Source organism: Acomys minous (assembly GCF_964271855.1).
Source record: "Acomys minous genome assembly, chromosome: 2".
Lineage (NCBI taxonomy): Eukaryota > Metazoa > Chordata > Mammalia > Rodentia > Muridae > Acomys > Acomys minous.
In genome coordinates, this window is record NC_140484.1 from 102689844 (window position 1) to 102708043 (window position 18200).

Genomic DNA, 18200 nt, shown 5'->3' on the forward strand with positions numbered 1-18200 from the left:
AGCATGTGAATGCTGTCACCTACTTGTCCTGTTTTCTTTGTAGAAATGAAGACCACACGTGGGCTAAGAGGCAGTGAATGACCACCACAGCGGAATAAAATATGGGGAAATGGAAAAACAGGCAGCTGAGACCCAGGGCCGCTCTCTCATCAGTGACTCGGAGGAAATGGCTTCATAAAAGCATCAGCAGTCAGCTAGGAAGACATGGTATCTGTTCCTCTCAAGATGGAAGACACCGCTTATTAGTCATTCTTTCCAAATAAGATTGAGCTGTATTTTTATTTTGGTAAGGGAGGGAACCAAGCAGGTTGGGACTTTACAACCGACACCTTAGCGCAGTTCGTTGAGGGTGAGTCCATCCCTTGTGGACACTGCTTCAACTCGCTGAAGGCTTAAGTGACTGGAAATGAGAAGGAAATCCTGAGGTGCTGTAGTGCAGGGGCCCTCAATCTTCTCTGCGCTGACCCTTTAAGACACATCGTCGGGTTGTGGTGACCCCCAACCCTAAAGCCACTTTCGTTGCTACTTCATAATCGTAATTTCGCTGTTATGAATCACAATGCAAATCTCTCAGGAGATAAGAGTTTGCCAAAGGGGTCGAGACCCACAGGTTGAGAACCATTGCTCTAGAGGCAGCAGTAAGAGTCATGTACAGTAAGTCAATAGTCCTCAAGTGCCCTTTGTTTGGGGGAAGAAAGAGGGAACCAAGCAACAACCTGACCCGGAACTACGAGCGAGCGGAAGGAGAGGAACATCAAGGTCAAAGGTGAGCAGCGGGACAACAAGCACACTGTTTGCCAGAGAAAACAGGAAGTGTCCAGTGTCAGTTGGGAGGTTTATTCTACTCATGACGTAGCCAGTTTCTCCACCTAAACAGACGGACTGCCACACACAGCCAGCCCACCTGATCTGTAAGACTTGATTTCACAGAGAAGTGTGTCACTTCACTGTTCTCAGCATGACTTAAACTACATGGAAATTAACTTAAAAGTTCCCTAAGAAAAAGGAAAGATAAAGAGAAAACCTACATACATACCCAGATGAGATGGCTTGCATCTGGAACCCAGCGCCGCAGAGGCAGAGACAAGTGGACCCCCGGGGCTGGATGGCTAGCCAGTCTACCCAGACTTCACCCTCAAGGTTTCATGAGAGACCCTGTCTCATAAACAAAGTAGACTGTGACGGAGGACAGCACAATGCCAATCTCTGGCCCGCATGGATGAGCATATCTGCATACACACTTACACACTTACACACACACACTCCCAATGAGATTTTTGAAGATCCTAGAACAAGCCAAGATTTTATATTATTTATAATCATTACAAATGACTACCACCACCTCCTCTTTTGTTCTTGTTTTAATATTTGGTTTTACCTAGATCCTGGGCTATCCAGTTTCAGGTTCCTGGTCACCTCTAGAGAATGAGAACTCTTCCAGAACACAGTCAATATGGAAACATCTATAGAGCGAATGCACAACAGCCTTCAGCATGGAGCCAGAGCTGCACAGAAAATCATTTGACCCAGCTGGCACCCTAACACTTACCAGGCAGGTAGGAGTTGAAGGAGTTGATGTCGGTTTGTGTGGGAGGGGGCTATGGCAGCTGCCTTGTAATCCTAGGATCTGGAAGAGGATGCTCAACATCTCGATTGCCTTTTAATGACAACACTAACACTGTAGCCAGGCATGGGAGCTCATTTCTTTAACCCTGTACTCAGCAGACTAAAGGCAGGAGCATCAAGAGTTAGGACCTGGGCCATACACTGTCTCAAAAATACCAAAATGTATAAAGTATTATTGCTCACAGAAATAGAGGGAGGTGACACCGAACCACATGCGGTGTGGAAATATTTCTTTTATCAAGCAGATGCTATGTTCTATCGCTAGCTTGTAAGCCACTTTTGTAATCTGTCTTTCAGCTGAGAAAACAATGCACTCCTTACATCGTATCTGAGAAGGGATGACCCCACGATCGCCAGGCAACGTAGCTATCTTTCAAATTCAAACTCCCCTGTTAGCCATTATAAATAATTTCAAATGTCTCACTCTTGGCTTTGATTTGCACCAAACCCTGGACAAGCATGCAGCAAAGCTGCAATTCCGGCATATCGCTGTCCCACATGAGGTACTTCAACAGTCTATCCTCCCTTTCCTTCAGGACACCATCATCCACAGGAGCTAGGTCTCCCCCAAATCAAGCTGCGTTTATGCTATGCGGAGGAAGTGCAAACTCTAGGCTATGTCACTACCTCCTGCAGGCTCTGCTGGGCCTGTGCTCAGTGATCTGCTCTGTGTGCTGTGCTCTGTAGCCAGTCTAGTGGTCTGACTGAAAAGATTTCCTCCACAGTTTATCGATTGTTTAAAGTACACCCTGTGTACCCCCGCCACCCGCCCCAATGGTGCTGTTTGGAGAAACTTGGGAGGTGAAGCGGCCTTGTTGGAAGCAGAGTGTCACTGGAGGTGGGCTTTGGGAGCTTTGGGGGTGTGTCCTACTCCCAGTTCTCTCCCTCAGCTTCCTGTTTGTGGGTCAAGGTGTGAGCTCTCAGCTTGTTGCTCCAGCCACGTACATGCCTGCCGTTTGCCCTCCCATGATGAACGCTCACCCCTCTGGAAACACAGCCTGAATAACAGTGAAGCACTGGTAAGTTGCCTTGGTCGTGTTGTTTCATCACAGCACTAGCAGAGCAGCCAAGCACCTGTCTTCTTGGTCGAGATGTGGCAGATAATGAATCTGACCCATGAAGGCTTTGCGCTGGACAGACACACTCAAGGCCTCCCCGGCTTGTATTCCCAGGGTGGACTTTAGAGTGGTGGGGCAGTGAGAGGCTCGGCACACAACCTAAGCTGTCTGTAGAAGGAGAGAATAGAGTCCTGCAGGTTGTTCTCTGATAGCTTACAAAATAAGAAGGTAAATAAGTAAATATGATTAAATAAATAAATAAGTAAATAAAAAAAAAAGGAGGAAAAGAAATGGCTTGAAATGTAGAGTTGTTTTTGAAATCATTTTCTTACTCAGTCACCACTGACCTAACATGCTGATGAAAACTACAGCTTTATTTCTTTTGACCAAACACCTGGAGTTGTTAAGAAGTTAAGGCAGAGAAGAAAGAAAACACAAATCCAATATGTTTTTTTAAACCAGATTTAAGATTTTTTTTTTTAATTCAAATTGACCCAAAGCAAAACTTACATTACAAAGAAAGAACAGAATATGATACAACACACTGGGAGTTACATGAAAGCTAAATTTGTGGGCAAACAGACTCATCCCAATCCCACCCTGGGCTAATGAGTGCTTCAGTAGGGAAGTTAGGAACTTTCACATGGTCCACTCTGGTCATTAAGCCACGCGTTTCTGGTGTCTTATGAGGGTGTGAGTCTGACAGGTCATGCTAGACTCATCCCGCCGCCCCCCATGCTCCAAAAAGTGCCTCTTGCCACTGCCAGGATGCTGACTTCTCCAGAGGAAACACTGTTCCAAGCATGACTGATGGAGAATTAAAAACAAAAAATGAAAAAGCAAAAAGCCCAAACAATCAAGTCATCCAGACTAATGAGTGGGGGTTGTTCTGCAGTAAATAGTTTAGAAATATGGGAATTAAATAATCTAACAAGACATTCTTCCTCTGCTGTACATTTATAAACACAAATATTTACAAAGAAACACCCTTGTTTTCAAAAGATGAGGTTTGCAGTTCATTAATGATCATAATCTTTTATGACGGGTTTCTTTGGTGTAGTTGCCAAATGCATTTTATAAAGTTTTAGTGATAGGCTTAAATTAAAAAAAAAAAAAACCCACAAAAGAATCAATGGCGAATTCTGAGTCAAGATTCTGGAAAAGCCAATAGGCTAAGTTTTTGAAAACCTTGTTTTTCTCTTCTCATGGGCACAAAATGCTTCTCTGATAATCAAAGTCAAGCGGAGACCTGCATGTTCATCATGATCACATTAGCGGCTGTACAGCATTTCAGTTACCACTAGATACAGTATATGACTGGGGCTCAATTAATAAACAAAGGACATTCATGTAAGCTTCCAGATAAATCAAACCTCAAACAATAAATAATGGAATTATACACGTCTTCATTAAATAGAATTTTCAATTCCAGGAAGAGCGCTCATAATTCTTTTTTTCCCCCCTCTGAAGTCACAGCAGCACACAGCACAAAAAATTTGCCTTAATATGATCTTTTTACTTGGAATTCCCTGATTCAATTTCAGTGGCTTAGTTCAGAACCCTCTGAATGGCTGGGGAATGAATGTCGTTTTAAACTTACTAAATAAATTAATACACACACATGAGTCCTGTGCAATTGGACACTAACATGGCAGCTCAGAGTGCAGGCTCCAGGCTCCTTCCCACCACGTCCCATGCTGGGCTTGGGGTTCCCACAGAAGTTATACTTAAGTAATTTCTGGTCACTTTTGTATCCTTAAGGCTGTTAAGGAGTCTCCAGCCTTGACCTGGGTCCTGAATAAAGAATGAGAGCACAGCTCTGCAGCTGTTTTCCCAGGGCACTCTCCATGGAGATTACCTTTCAGACAAGGTCACCACACCCATCCCCGTCATCTGGGCTCCCGGCTGCTCCGGGATCAGGGGGAGGCCTGGCTACATGCTCCCATGCTTGCTGAAGGAGTCTATGGGCCGCATCAGTGAGTCCCTGAATCATCCCTCTTGCTGAAGTCGCCTGTTTCGGAATCCATCCATGTGCCAGGTAGGCACATACAGATCCCATGCTCTCATGTCACAGCGACTCTGCAGCCAAGAGGACAAACTCTGGGCTTAAGAAAACATTACTGCTGGCTTGAACTTGGTGAGCCTAATTCTGCTTAATTACGCTTTGAGGTAAAAGCGTTTATGCACTATGCCCTCAAACTGACAATTCTGACAAGAAAGGAGAAGGAAGCCCTTACCTTGCAAACTTCTGGTAGCAAATTTAGTAACAGTTTATAAATGTTTAAAGATTTTGTTGTAGCACTAAGGATGGCATTGGGGCACCTGAAAAGGCTCTCCTCAAACTAACCAGATGACGAAGGGAGCAGTGATCCTAGTGCCTACGGACCTTCCCCCTTGCTCCGCACACCAACCTCACCACAGCCGGGCCTATCTTGCACATACTTGTCAAATCAACTCAGAAAATAAAATATTTGTCTTGAAGAGCTTTACTACCCTTCAAAATAGACAGGAGATATTTAATTAGCATATTAGCAATTAGCCAGGCTCACGAAAGAGTGCCCATTAGAAACTTTACCCTTTAAAATATATATATATTAATTATCAGGAAGGAAAAAACCCACCATGAGACTACCCCAAATCAATCATTAAAATCAAATGCTTTAGCAAGAATGTGGGCTATTCCTAGGGAACACTGTATCACCAGGGTATGAAATTTGTTCTTTAAAGTGAAATAAAGTACAAAGCTTAAAACGGAAGTTGAGGTGACACACCGTTTGTCTGCAGTGGCAGTTACTGCTCTGAGGGGCATGAGGAAGCTGGCTGAGGAATGCGAAGAGTGAACCATTGAGAGACTACACCAAGAGGGAGTTGCACAAGAGGCACTGTTTTAAAAAACATATTACACTGGCTTTAAGAAGTTCATTCCCTTCCCCATTAATTTTGTTTTAAAATCACAATTCAATGAGAGAGAGAGAGAGAGAGAGAGAGAAAGAGAGAGAGAGAGAGAGAGAGAGGAGTTGAAACACAATGTCTCAGGGTAGTGTCCTACAGTTGTTAACAAAAATAATTTAAAAATAAGTGCACACCAAAAGGAAGCAGAGGTACTGGGTTTTTCTTCATTGGAAAGCTACATTAATTAGAAGGGAAAAAGAATTTTTAAACAGCTAATCTGTACTCATTAAAAATGAATGAGGTGACAGCATTACCATACATTTCTTCACAGGGAATTTTCCAGCGCCACCTGGGGTCTACTAGGGGAGCCTGAGACCGCCAAACGTCAACAAGTGTTCGTCCTACTGGTTTCTAGTACCTTGTTCACCAATGAAACCGGAGCATCAAAAGGGAAAATTCTCTGCTTCATACCTGCCTGTGTTTATGCATTTAGGAAAAACAATTTTTCTAAATGCAGTATTGTATAGAAAGGCTTGGACCTCATAGACTTGGACCAAGAAACCAAATTAAGACCTTCAAGCATGTGGTGTGTGTGTCTGTGTGTGTGTGTGTGTCTGTGTGTGTGTGTTCATATACATATATATATATATACTTATATATATATAAAATCCCTCCCTTAAAATGAAAACCAAACAAACAAAAAACCTAAAAGTGTATACCTGCTTTCTGACTTGACCACAAATCAGAAATTGCATAGGATATACTTTGGGCAAGGCCCGAAGCCTTTTAAGTATCTGGAATAACTCTTAATCGTGCTCACGGTCCAGGCGCATCAGATATCATCAAATCTGTGTTTTAAGTAGTCCTTCATGACCTTGGCAATCGGCAGTTCATCAAGCAGCTTCAGGTTTTGAAGGCCTATACATTGTCGAATTTTAATTCGGCACAGGTCCTGGAGGGTTCTGGGTTGTCCTAAAATGATAGGGGGGAAAAAGAAAGAAAGAAAAGGTTACAAAAGTGCAAAGTATTGAAGAGGGAGGGCCTTTGATGTCAAGGAAAACATTGTTTTCCGAGGAAGTGCCTGCTGTGGATTTGAACGTTGAACTGACTGAAACTCAAGCGTCCTTGGTATCTCGCTGTGGTGCCTCACCCACTCGGCCTTTTCCAAAGCCCTTGGCAAGGTGGTAGTGTAACGGTCTGCGTAGGGAGTGACCCTGTGAGGCACATGGTTAGGATGCTTCCTGCCTAGATGATGGTTCTGGTTTGGCTTTGGTGAATGCTGTGGCGGCTCCAGGAGGGGCCTAGCTACAAGTCAACAGCAGCAGGGCCTTGGGAGTTTATTATTCCTGGATCACTTCCTGTTTGCTCCTTATCTATGGTGATAGGAACAGCCTCCGCTGCCACAACTTGGCTTCCTGTCTTGTTTCCTCTTCTCTATCTACTACGACAGGAACAGCCTCCACTGCCATGACACTTGGGGCCAGTCAACTGTGGATGGAACCCTCTGAGACCATGGCCCAAAAGGATCTCTCTTCTTTTAAGTCATCTATGCCGGGTAATTGGGTCGCTCTGACAGACAAGCAACTAGATGCCTCCATCTCTGCTTTACAGATAATAAGGTCCTCAGGAGGAGAGGCGTAAGTATAGTGGCAGCTGTTGGGCAACCACTTGTTGCTTAGGATAAGACTAAAGAGTCTCTCTGATTCCAAGCCTGGATATTCTTTTCTACTATGAATCAACAAAGAACTGTGGGTCTGTCCTGATGACACTCTAACACAAAGGCCTGCTTCTATGAGCAAATGGTTTCTCTAGGCCTCAGTTTCTCTACAAAAGCAGCATGGACTGCATGAGATACTATCTATGGCAGACTGTTTTGACTCTGAGGCTGGGATACTGGAGCCCTGACACTTAGCGCCATTTCTACAGAGCTTTGCAAATGATGTCTGCTTGCCTAGTCATTGTTATTAACATTAACTGGCAGCCTCAGAGAGATTAAGTAAATGCTCCAACAGCCAAGGAGATAGCATAGTCCAGGGGCTAGCAAACATTTAGTTTCAAATCCTATAATGTTTTTAAAAATTACTGATATGAAAAAACGTTGATGTTGGAAGTATCTATGGTGATAAGCATATTAAACATTACAACAGAAACTTCATTTAAAAGTAATTAAAGCAGACCAATTACATACTAAGATGGACAACATACAACAGAAACTATGTTTTCCAAAATGAAGAAAGAAGGCGGGAGGGGACTAGTACCCCGCAACTGTTGGCCGCTCTCTCCCTGCACAGCTTTACAGAGGAGGGCTTTACAGTTGCATTCAGTCTGCTGAAATCAGAACCACACCACGTAGTCTTAAGAGAGAAGGAAAGGGAAGAGGGCTGATAACACCACACGCTATGAGATGACTCGAACCTCACAGCGTCCCTGGGAGGGCCGCAGGCTGACTTTGGATAAGCACTGCTGTCCCGAGTACTTTATCTCTTACTTGCGCTGTTTTCTTATAGTGATAATGCAAAATTAAGTAATTTTTCCTAAGTGAAAAGAGCATCATAAGACTTAGACCTCCTGGTCTAGCAATGGCATTCAGCAGTACACCATTTCCCTAGTGAGCGCAAGGCCTCCAGCTTCAATTCCCAGCGCTCCAAAATAGGAAGGAAAAATAAGACTTGAGACTTGCTGTGGAAGGCCTGGCTGAACACACGCTTTCCAAGGGTAGCGGCACAGCACACCAGTGGTTGGAGATGCCCTGATCGTTAGTACTGAACTGAGCTCCCCTAACATTTAACCATTTAAGACAACACTCCACTAAGTTATTTGTTTTCTCCACACTGTTTCTGGAGCAGTTTGACTGGGCATCACTTGCAGAACAGCTCATTAACTCAGTGGCTAGTGAGTTAGCATTGTGGGCACCAGGAGCTCAGTCAGGACCATCCAGGCCTAAGTAAATTGGAATGCTTTTCTGTTTGTTTTCTTCTTCTTCTTCTTCTTAAGCAATATGCCACACATGGAATCCTTTAATATTTTGGAAGAATGTGGTCTTTAAAAAAAAAATTTTTTTTTTAACCACATGTAACTCCTGACTACAAAATTACCTTGAGCGATAAGAGCATATTGAGGTGGTTAAAAATCAACGATCCTGGAGGCAGACTGTACAGGCCACTCACCACCCACACGGTCTATGGCAAGGTGTTTAGCCTGCTGCCTTAGTTTCCTCTTAAAAGAACCTGCCTAAAAGGTCTTATAAGAATTAAAAATATTCACTGTGGCAAAGTGTTGAGAAGAGTGCTAAGCAACATGGAAATAACTGGAAAGTAAATTCTAAACACTTGTAGGGATAATATTTCTTCTCATTTCCAGGAAACTAGAAGGCCATCTTTGGAATGTGGTCTTCATCTTCCTGGTGTGAAGATGGTAAAACCAAACCAAACCAAAAAATCCAAGATGGCTGGATAGGAACAAGCAGTGCCACTAGCAGGGGACAGTTGAGCTGATTGCTGGAGGTCACTGTATGACTTTAAAGGGCTTGACTACAGACTTTTACTGTGGAAATACATGTGTATGGGGGGGAGGTGCTCACACTAAGAAACGAACTTGGCTGGCTCACCAGCGTAGGGCGCCAACAGCAGGCTGCTACTGAAGCCGGCAGGGGCGGCTCAGGGTTACTGTTGCTCCACAGACATCTTGGGAGTCACTCTTCAGGAGCATCATCTTGGGACTAGGGGACTATGACTACAAGATGAATTCTTATTTCTTGTCCATGGCCCACATTAAAGCACCTAAGCATCCTGAGCACCTAAGGTATACTTAGCAACGCAGGGTCCAAAGACTAGAGGGACAAAGAAGAGAAGGAAGGAAGAGCAGAGGGAAAAAGGGAAGAAAAGAGCTGGGGTGGGGTGGGGGGAATCAACAGAAATGCACACACACCAGGCACAGCAGGAAATGAGTAAGTGCTGCTCTGCTCCGCTGCTGGGTTGTTTTTTTTTTTTTTTTTTTTTTTTTCCTATTGTAATAAATAAATATTTTATTTTTTTTTTAATTAATTTATTCATATTACATCTTGATTGTTAGCCCTTCCCCTGTTTCCTTCCATTCCTCCCTCCCTCCCACTTCCCCCCTTCTCCCCTCCCCTATGTCTGTGATTGAGGGAGACTTCTTCCCCCTATGTATACTCTAAGATTATTGAGTCTCTTCTTGGTAACTTGCTATCCTTCTTCTGAGTGCCACCAGGCCTCCCCATCCAGGGGACATGGTCAGAAAAGGGGCACCAGAGTTCACGTGAGAATCAGATCTCACTCTCCACTCAACAGTGGAGAATATCGTGTTCGTCGGCTAGGTCTTGGTAGGGGTTCGAAGTTTACTGCCTATTTCTCCTTGGCTGGTGCTTTAGTTTGAGGAGGACCCCAGGACCCAGATCTGCCTGTCATAAAGTTCTTCTTGTAGGTTTCCAGGACCCTGTGGGTCCTGTTATTTCCCCATTCTTCCATGCTACTCTCGCCTAAAGTCTCAATAGGATGTCCTCTCCTCTGACCCACTTTCTTGGTAAGTAAGGTTTTTCATGGGACGTATCCCTTGGACTAGTGTTTTGATATAAGTGAGTATATACTGTTTGTCTCTTTTTGCTTCTGGGTGAACTCATTCATTATGATGACACCACATGTTGGCGAGGATGTGGAGAGAGAGGAACACTCCTTCACTGCTGGTGGGAATGCAAACTAGTACAACCACTTTGGAAAGCTATCTGGCGTTTTCTCAGAAAAATGGGAATAGGGCTTCCTCAAGACCCAGCTATCCCACTCCTTGGAATATACCCAGAAAATGCTCGAACACACAACAGGGACATATGCTCAACCATGTTCATAGCTGCTTTATACACAATAGCCAGAACATGGAAACAGCCTAAGTGTCCCTCAGTAGAAGAATGGACTAAGAAACTATGGTACATTTACACTATGGAGTATTACTCAGCTATTAAAAACGAGGAATTCCCGAAATTTGTGGACAAATGGATTGACCGCTGCTGGGTTGTAACAGGGAGGCTGGAAGGACAGCTCCCCACAGACTGCCAGGTATGGAGTTATAGACCCTGGTCGATGCAGCCAGAACTTCGAGGGGCTCGGGCTAACACACTACAATGGGATTACTCAATAGTTCAAAGGGTCAATCTTTCCAGGCTATGGAGAAGCCTATCATTACTAATAACTGGGTTGGCACAAAATAGGAAATCTGCATAAATAAAAAGCCCTGGCAAAGGTGTAACTTAGAAAATTTACTGTCCCAAAGCACCCCTCCTCTCTTGTGCCTTTTGTGAGGGGGGCCTAATTAATTTCTTGGGATAAAGATATCTGGACTTGGGGACAAGAGAGGTGGTTCTGCTGTTAAAAAGCATGAAATAGTCTTCCTGAAGACCTGAGTTCAACTCCTAGCACCTGTATCGGCTGCTCACATCCATCTGCCACCCTCCAGAGTTCCTGACGACGCCTACACTCGTGGTAGACAGACACCCATACATCATTATGAATAAATCTTTAAAGTGTACTCATAAAGTCAGACACAGACCAAACAACCGACAGCCATAGCTAACCACACAGAAGATGAAGTCTAAGGCTTCTCTGTAGTGGCAGGCACAGTGGCATGGAGGGGAGTGGGCCAAGAGATAAAGAGGGTGTCCTCCTCCTCAGGACTGCTACACTGTCATTTCCTGACGAGCCTCTCCATTTCTGTTATAAAACTCTACCATAAGCATTTTAAAATTTTGCCTCATTATGTAGCCCCATCTGGCCTGGTACTTACTCTATGTACCAGGCTGCTCTAGAATTCAGAGAGATCCGCTTGCCTTTGCCTCCTGAGTACTCAGATTAAAGGTGTGTACCACCATGTCTGGCCAGTCATATATTACTCTTTTGCTCATGCGTCTAAGGTCCTCTGACTGGGACTAAGCATAAAGTGGGATGAAACCCCCTTGCTTTCCAGGCTGAGGCTGGCTCACAGGAGTCACTTACAGTTCAAGTGTACAGAGTAGCACCCTTCTGACAGAAGGCTATTGGCTTCATGTTTCCTTAAGCCACTGAGCCTTGGTGGTCTGAAGGAGTGCCCTCCATAATCTTGGGCATATCAATGCTTGGTCTCCAGTTGGGAGTACTCTTTGGGGTGGCTTACGAGGGGTGGCCTTGCTGGAGGAACTGAGAGCTTACAGACTGTTACCACTGCTAGTTCACTGTCTGGTGCTTGTGGCTGCCCCTTGCTGCTACCATCCCCTTGTCCTGCCATCATAGACGCTAATCTTCTGGAACTGTAAGCCCAAGCAACAAGCTCTGTCTTCTATCAGCTGCCTTGGTCACAGTATTCTATCACAGTGACAGAGAAGTAACAAAGTCAAGCAAAGTGACACACGGTTTGCTTACAAATATTAAGACATCTGTAGGTGCCAATGCTAACAGTTAAGGATTATAAAAGCACTACAAAAAGTATGGAATAAAATATTTTCTAGTTAGTTAGAAGACAGTGATTTATTTAAAAAGATGCTCTCTGTATTAAAGAATCTAAAATGTGGTGTTAGCTGAATGACAATAGTGCATTGTTCATTTCTGAAAAGGATTTTTAATAAAACTAGCTAAGACTCTAATGTAAATGGTCTAGTAAAAAATCTCTAATTCATTAGAAAAAAATTAAAAACCCTTAGTTAAAATGTGTGACATGAATTTCTCTATGGGCAGAAGTCACCTGACAGAATAACAGTGGAGGCACTGCGGAGGAGCATGGTAGGTCAGGGTAGTTGACACCCAAGCTGTCCGTGGGGTCAATCTGCTCACATACCTACTCTGTGCTGGATTTAGCTCAGAAAGCCGCAGCCTGTTTGACTTCCTTAAATTAAAAACAAAAAACAAAAAATGGAAACCATGCTTTTTATTAGCCTGTATTTTTTAAAGGGGATGTGTGTGTGTGCATACTTGCATTTGTATGATATGAGTGAGTGTGTGTGTGTGTTATGTGTATTGAGTGTGTGAGTGGTGTGTGTGTATTGGTGGTGCCAGGGATTGAATCCAGTGCTTCACACACACTAAGCATGTAGTGAATCACAACCCTCACAGGCCTCAACTTGTTGTTTTTTCTTCCTTTTTACTTTTACTCTCAACTTTTATTTCTGTAAATTTTGTGTGTGTGTGTGTGTGTGTTTTAATAACCTAGTACTTGGCTATTACTGAAATCTAAACAGAAACATATTTCTGGTTACTTCGATATTTATAAAACAGTATTTTTGAACATCTGTGATTAATGTTCCAGCAAGCAACTATCTTAAGTACTTGACGGATTAAGTCTCCTGTGAAATAGTTTACACAACGTGCTTCCCAGCCACTTCAATTCTTCCTCTTAGCATTATGAGCTATTTAATTCCTTAAACACACAGATCAAACCCCACCCCAGGCCTACCTTTTACACAGCACTGAAAGCACACTGATGGCCGAGCCTAGTCTTTGTGTGATGTTTCTGGAACACGGTCTCTGCCTCAGTTTAGACATCTCAGGATCCTACATAGAAACTCAACCAACCCAAGAGCAGCCTAGAGCAGAGCCACAGAACAGTGGGGTGCGAATCCGCTGGAGGCAGCCCAGACCAGCAAGGTGGACTGGGCCCGGCATTTTGACATGTTCTGTGCATGACTAGCGGCTGAGAACTGCCTCCAGGATCCAAGGTTCTAAAATCCCCAACTGACCACTCATCCTGAGTCAGCAAAGCCAAAAATTTTAAAACATTGTCTAGGAATGAAGGGTCTCTCCATAGCCTACACCATAAACACATGTGCATGAGGCAAGCTTTCAGCTTACCCTTACATTAAGGATTCTTCAAATCCCAGAACACGAGGCTGCAGGATGCCCTTAAATAACAAGCATGACTATAGGGCTGGGGACGCAGCCTGGTGACAGCAGACACTGCCTGGTATGCCACGGGGAGACACTGCCTGGTATGCCACGGGCCTGGCTTCGACCCTTGGCACTGAAAATGAAGAAGTACACATTGCTAGGTTTCCACTCTTAGCTGAAGGATGCCTTTGCACCTTTAAAATGGGAGACTCTCAGAGAATTCTGGCTTATACAGATTATATTTGTCCATATTTGGAAAACTAGAAATTTCAGAAACATTTTTGACTTGTTTGAACAAAACCATGATCAATTCATCAACTGAAATATTTTTTTATGAAAACAAATAAAACCCAGAGTCACTTTCCAGAACAAGACAGCTGTGAGGAGAGTGCTGTTTCTCTTTTCCTGCAAAGGCCTCTGGATGGCTGCCTTCTGTCTGCTCTAAAGTCCAGTCACTGTGCTAGCCTATAGAAAGGACCCGGAGGACCCTATGTTACTAGGAAAGCAAGCAATACTTATAAGAGCCTTATCCAGATAACCTTGGATCCTCTATGAAACCCTCTTAAAATGAGACATGGGGTTTTTCTTTTTCTTTCTTTCCATTTCAATTCAATGTGTGTGAGTGTTGCATATAAACACAAGTGCATGTGTGTGTAGAGGCCAGTGGTAAATACTGCCTTCTTAAATTGTCCCTTCACTTATTTCGGGCCTCGCACTAAACCTGTAGCTCACCAACTGCCTGGGAGCTGGCCAGGAAGCCCCATGGGTCCTCTGGTCCCCACTCCCCCAGTGCTGGGGTTACAAAAGCATGCTACCATGCCCAGCCTTTTGTTTGTGTGCTGGTTATCTAAACTGATGTCTCCATGCTTGGCAAACACTACCAGCTGAGCCATCTCCCCAGTCCCCAACAGTGACACAGAATCTGAAATTACATTGATGAACTTTTTGTACTTTTAGATTATAGTCCATTGGAATATCTTAAACTTTCAGTGGACCTTTGCCTATACACATAATAACATAAATTAGTCAACAGGGATAAATGGCACACTAGGTTATGTATGTCTTTAAAATTTTAGCCAATTTCACCCTATGATATCCTCAAAAATTATTTTTCTTAATATTTCTACTGATCTCAGAAAAATCATTACATAGGAGGACTGTCACAATTGTAAATACAAGTTTTCAAAACCCTTCTTTTCAAAGCTCACAGTCTGACTGGTCATCAATGCTGTGGTCATTTTCCTTAAAGTGACAAGTGAACTTTGTTCGTTTCTAAGAAAATGCCTGCTAAGTACCCATGATTAAACGGTACGGTTCGGCTGTCAGTCAGTCTTTCAAGGAAAAATGGTTCTCCAGGAAAAAAGCTGCTGGTGGAGCTCAGACAAACCTGTCACGCTTCCTCCACTCAGTCATTTTCATCTACAGAACACTTAAAAGGTATGTGCACAAAGGGACAAGACTTAATTCAATTATGTTTACTGCTTTGTCGAAGACATTTGTAAATGGATTGGAATACTCCTGACTGAGACTGCCTAGCAGTGAAGAAAACAGTGATTATCAGCACCACAGTAGCCAGGCTGTGTGCCATGCTAACCTGGAAGCAGTTTTCCCTCAGAGCTTATACATCCTCGGCACAAAGGTCATCACAGTGGAAGGGGCAAGCACTTTGGCTATGCAACCAGTTTGGACCTTATGGCCACCTAAAGCAACCTGAGGACTCCTAGAAACTCCTCCTTTGGGAAAATACAACAGAGAAAGAAAAACCAGTTCTGTGTGGTGCCCCCCCATCTTCTCTTTCCATCCACCCATCCATCCATCCTTATCAAGTGACAGAAAATCATTGCCTTTAAAAGTAGCTGTTGGCAGCAATTTGGTCCAGCCCCCCTAATCCCCATTTTTTGAGGAGGGCACTGAGCTCTTGGGGTGAGCCTGGGGGCTGAAGAGCTTGCTCAAGGTTATTAGGCGACACCTCATTCTGCTGGCTTGACAGCATCTCTGATACGGGCACAGTTGAGAGCCCTGATCCCACTGTACAAAACCCTCCTCAGCTCAAAGAACCACAGAAAAGATGCTGTCACACTTTAACAACAACACAGGTAAACTAGATGGACGGCCCGTTTCAACTCTCACATGCCACATGTGTCTCTACATCACTTCTGAGTCTTTAAGGAAGAAAAACCTGCTCAACCTTAAAAACTCGTTGGAATCAGAAAGACTGATGCTAAAGGCAGAGCACCTTTACCAACAGTTCTGGAGATTATGGCAAGCCCAGAGCGCCTAGGCTGAGGCATGCTTGCCTGAGCAGAAGCCACTGGGCCCATGAACAGAAACACTGGAGACTGTGGATGGACAGGAAATTAAAAGCCAGTTACAGGAAGCCCTGCCAGGTCCTCAGAGTGAAGACCAATAAAGCTCCCATGGCTGTAGCAGGGGAGGGTGTGTGCACATCGCACCCCAAACCTCTCTGTAACTAAGGCTGCTCTCCCCCAGGGAATGGATACCCCTCAGCCTTAGGCGCCTTAGCCTTCCTACCTCACCTTACAGAACTGGAGGGGAAAAGCTACATAAGAGAAAACATCACATGACTCTAGCCTGGGGACACCGGCCCACTTAAAAGACTAGAGACTAGAAGATCATGGGGATAGTGTCCCCCCACCCCCCCCGCACACCTAAAAACTACTCCAACAGGCCTCCAGTGTGCAGCAGCGGGTTAAAGCACACAGACCTGAGCATGAGTCAAGGGCATGAGGGGGAGAGTGGAGGAGGGGGAGACACAGGGGCACTGGAGAACTGCGCATTCCGCTAGCCGCAGTAACATTAACAGCCCCATGCCTCGCCACATGAACTAGAAGCCTGACGTGAAGACTATTAGAAGTGGGGTGTGGTGGCTCAAACCTACAATCCCAGCACAGGGGAGCCACAGGTGAAAGAATCTGCTGCAGGTTTGCAGGTAGCCTGGTCTGTACAGCAAGTCACAAGCCAGGCAGAGCTGTAGAGCCAAGACCATCTCAAAAGGGTGGAAACAGGAAGTTGGGGGTGGGGTGGGGGTGGGGGGACGACACACGCATTATTCACCTGAGTTCTTGCTGCTCTTCTCATCATGCCTAGTCTCATCTTTAAAGAATTACATGGCATGCTAGGCAAGATAAAAAGAAAAACAGCCGAAGAGATAAAGCTAGCGTCAGAACCAGACTTAGATGTGACACAGATGTTGCAATTACTGTTAAGCTAGAGAACTTACAGTAACTATGCTTGTTCATTTAAACCGAATGGAAACATCAGGGCAAGGGAAATCCTGGCTAATCCCCTGCTGAAGCAACTGATCTGCAGAGGTAAGGTTGCCACCCAGTACAGATGTGCAGGGCACTGGCAAAATGAAGACCCAGAGACCAGACGATCCAAGCATAGCCCTGACTCTGCTTCATCTTCTGGGCATGCCCCTCTCCTACCTCAGGGGAAACAGTTACAAGGCAAGGACACTTGAGGTCCCCAGCTTTGCTGTGCGCAGCTTACCAACCACATGCAGAGGTGGCATCCTTTCCAGGGCTGCAACCAGCTGGTTTCCATACTGTAAGTACAGGAGCTGCAGGCCACCAGCTATTTATTTTGCGTTTTGGAGGCGGGGTCTTGTGACTGTAGCCCATTCCTACATTGCCTGGCCTGGTCCGGAATCCCAAATCCTCCCGTCTCAGCCTCCCGAGTGCTAGGATTACAGGTGTGCACTGCCACGCTCAGCTCGCATCTTTTCAATCCTGCCTCTTTCCCCTACAGAAGTGGCTGGTGTGGCACAGGGCTGCCTTACCTAGTCATCGGGTCTATAACCCGAGCTTGAGCATTTCTAGATGGGTCACTGGCTGAAACTACAACTTCTCTGTGAATAAAATTCCAGGCATGAATTCATAAACATCTCATTTTTGAAATATCAAAGTCCTTGTTAGTCACTACCTGAGGTTAAGCTCTCTCATGACAGTTCTGTCATTCTGGGAGCCGGGTATGCAGCACAGATCTCGCGGGAGACCCAGGTTCAGTTCCCAGCATCCACATGACAGCCACCAACCCCTGTTAACGCTAGTTCCAGAGGACCCAATGCCTCTGGCTTCCTTGGATACTATACACACATGGGGCCCAGACATAGACAGGCAAAACACCCAAACACACTGAGTGAAAACAAATACGTTTCAAAAAACATATTCCAAACTCTAGTAACTTTTCAGCCTGTCACTATCGGTTAACTGGAGAACTTCACAGTGTGGTAAAGGAAGAGGCCGAGAACAAAAGTCTCAGCTGAATTATAGCCAGTTCCTCTGTGGGTTCCATTTTTAGTTAATCATCCCCTCAGGTTATGCTATACTAGATAGTCTCACAAAGTTATACAATTGTGCTCTTCAACAATATTTCTTCTGCTTTCCCTTGTTTGTTGTATAATAAGTTCCTCTTTTGGTTTAGGCAAGCATTTTCATAATTTGCTTTCTCCCTTAGACAGCTGTAACTCAACTCCAAAGGCCCTAACACCCAAGACCCTCCCGGCTCCACAGTGATCCCTGTGCGGGCACATGCACAGTCTGTCAGCCCACTCTAACGTGCTCTAGCCTGGCCACAGGGAAATGGCACTTCACCTCCTTAGGTTCTGCAGTGTCCACCCTTACTACCAAGCCAACCTGTCATTCGACACACCTCCAAGTCCTCTGGGCTCTACTGTTTTTTTTTTCCCTTGCTCTATCCCCTGACTTCCAAATTTAAAAACTCAAAACTAAAATTGGCC

General features: G+C 44.7%; 1 protein-coding gene and 1 long non-coding RNA gene across 2 annotated transcripts in view; one reads left to right on the top strand and one right to left on the bottom strand.

Moving 5' to 3' along the window:
- The first annotated feature begins 540 nt into the window (after positions 1 to 540).
- Positions 541 to 2729, top strand: LOC311592662. The gene is made up of 4 exons (XR_014777475.1): positions 541 to 766; positions 1399 to 1556; positions 1924 to 1988; positions 2517 to 2729. It is a non-coding gene; the product is annotated as an uncharacterized lncRNA (long non-coding RNA).
- Positions 2730 to 3130: 401 nt separating this feature from the next.
- ASB7 (ankyrin repeat and SOCS box containing 7) overlaps positions 3131 to 18200 on the bottom strand; it is a 46357-nt gene continuing 31287 nt past the window's right edge. Inside the window, exon 5 of the mRNA XM_084773350.1 lies at positions 3131 to 6548. Within this exon, the coding sequence (XP_084629476.1) occupies positions 6409 to 6548 (140 nt within the window). The 3' untranslated portion in view covers positions 3131 to 6408. The remainder of the gene's footprint in view (positions 6549 to 18200) is intronic.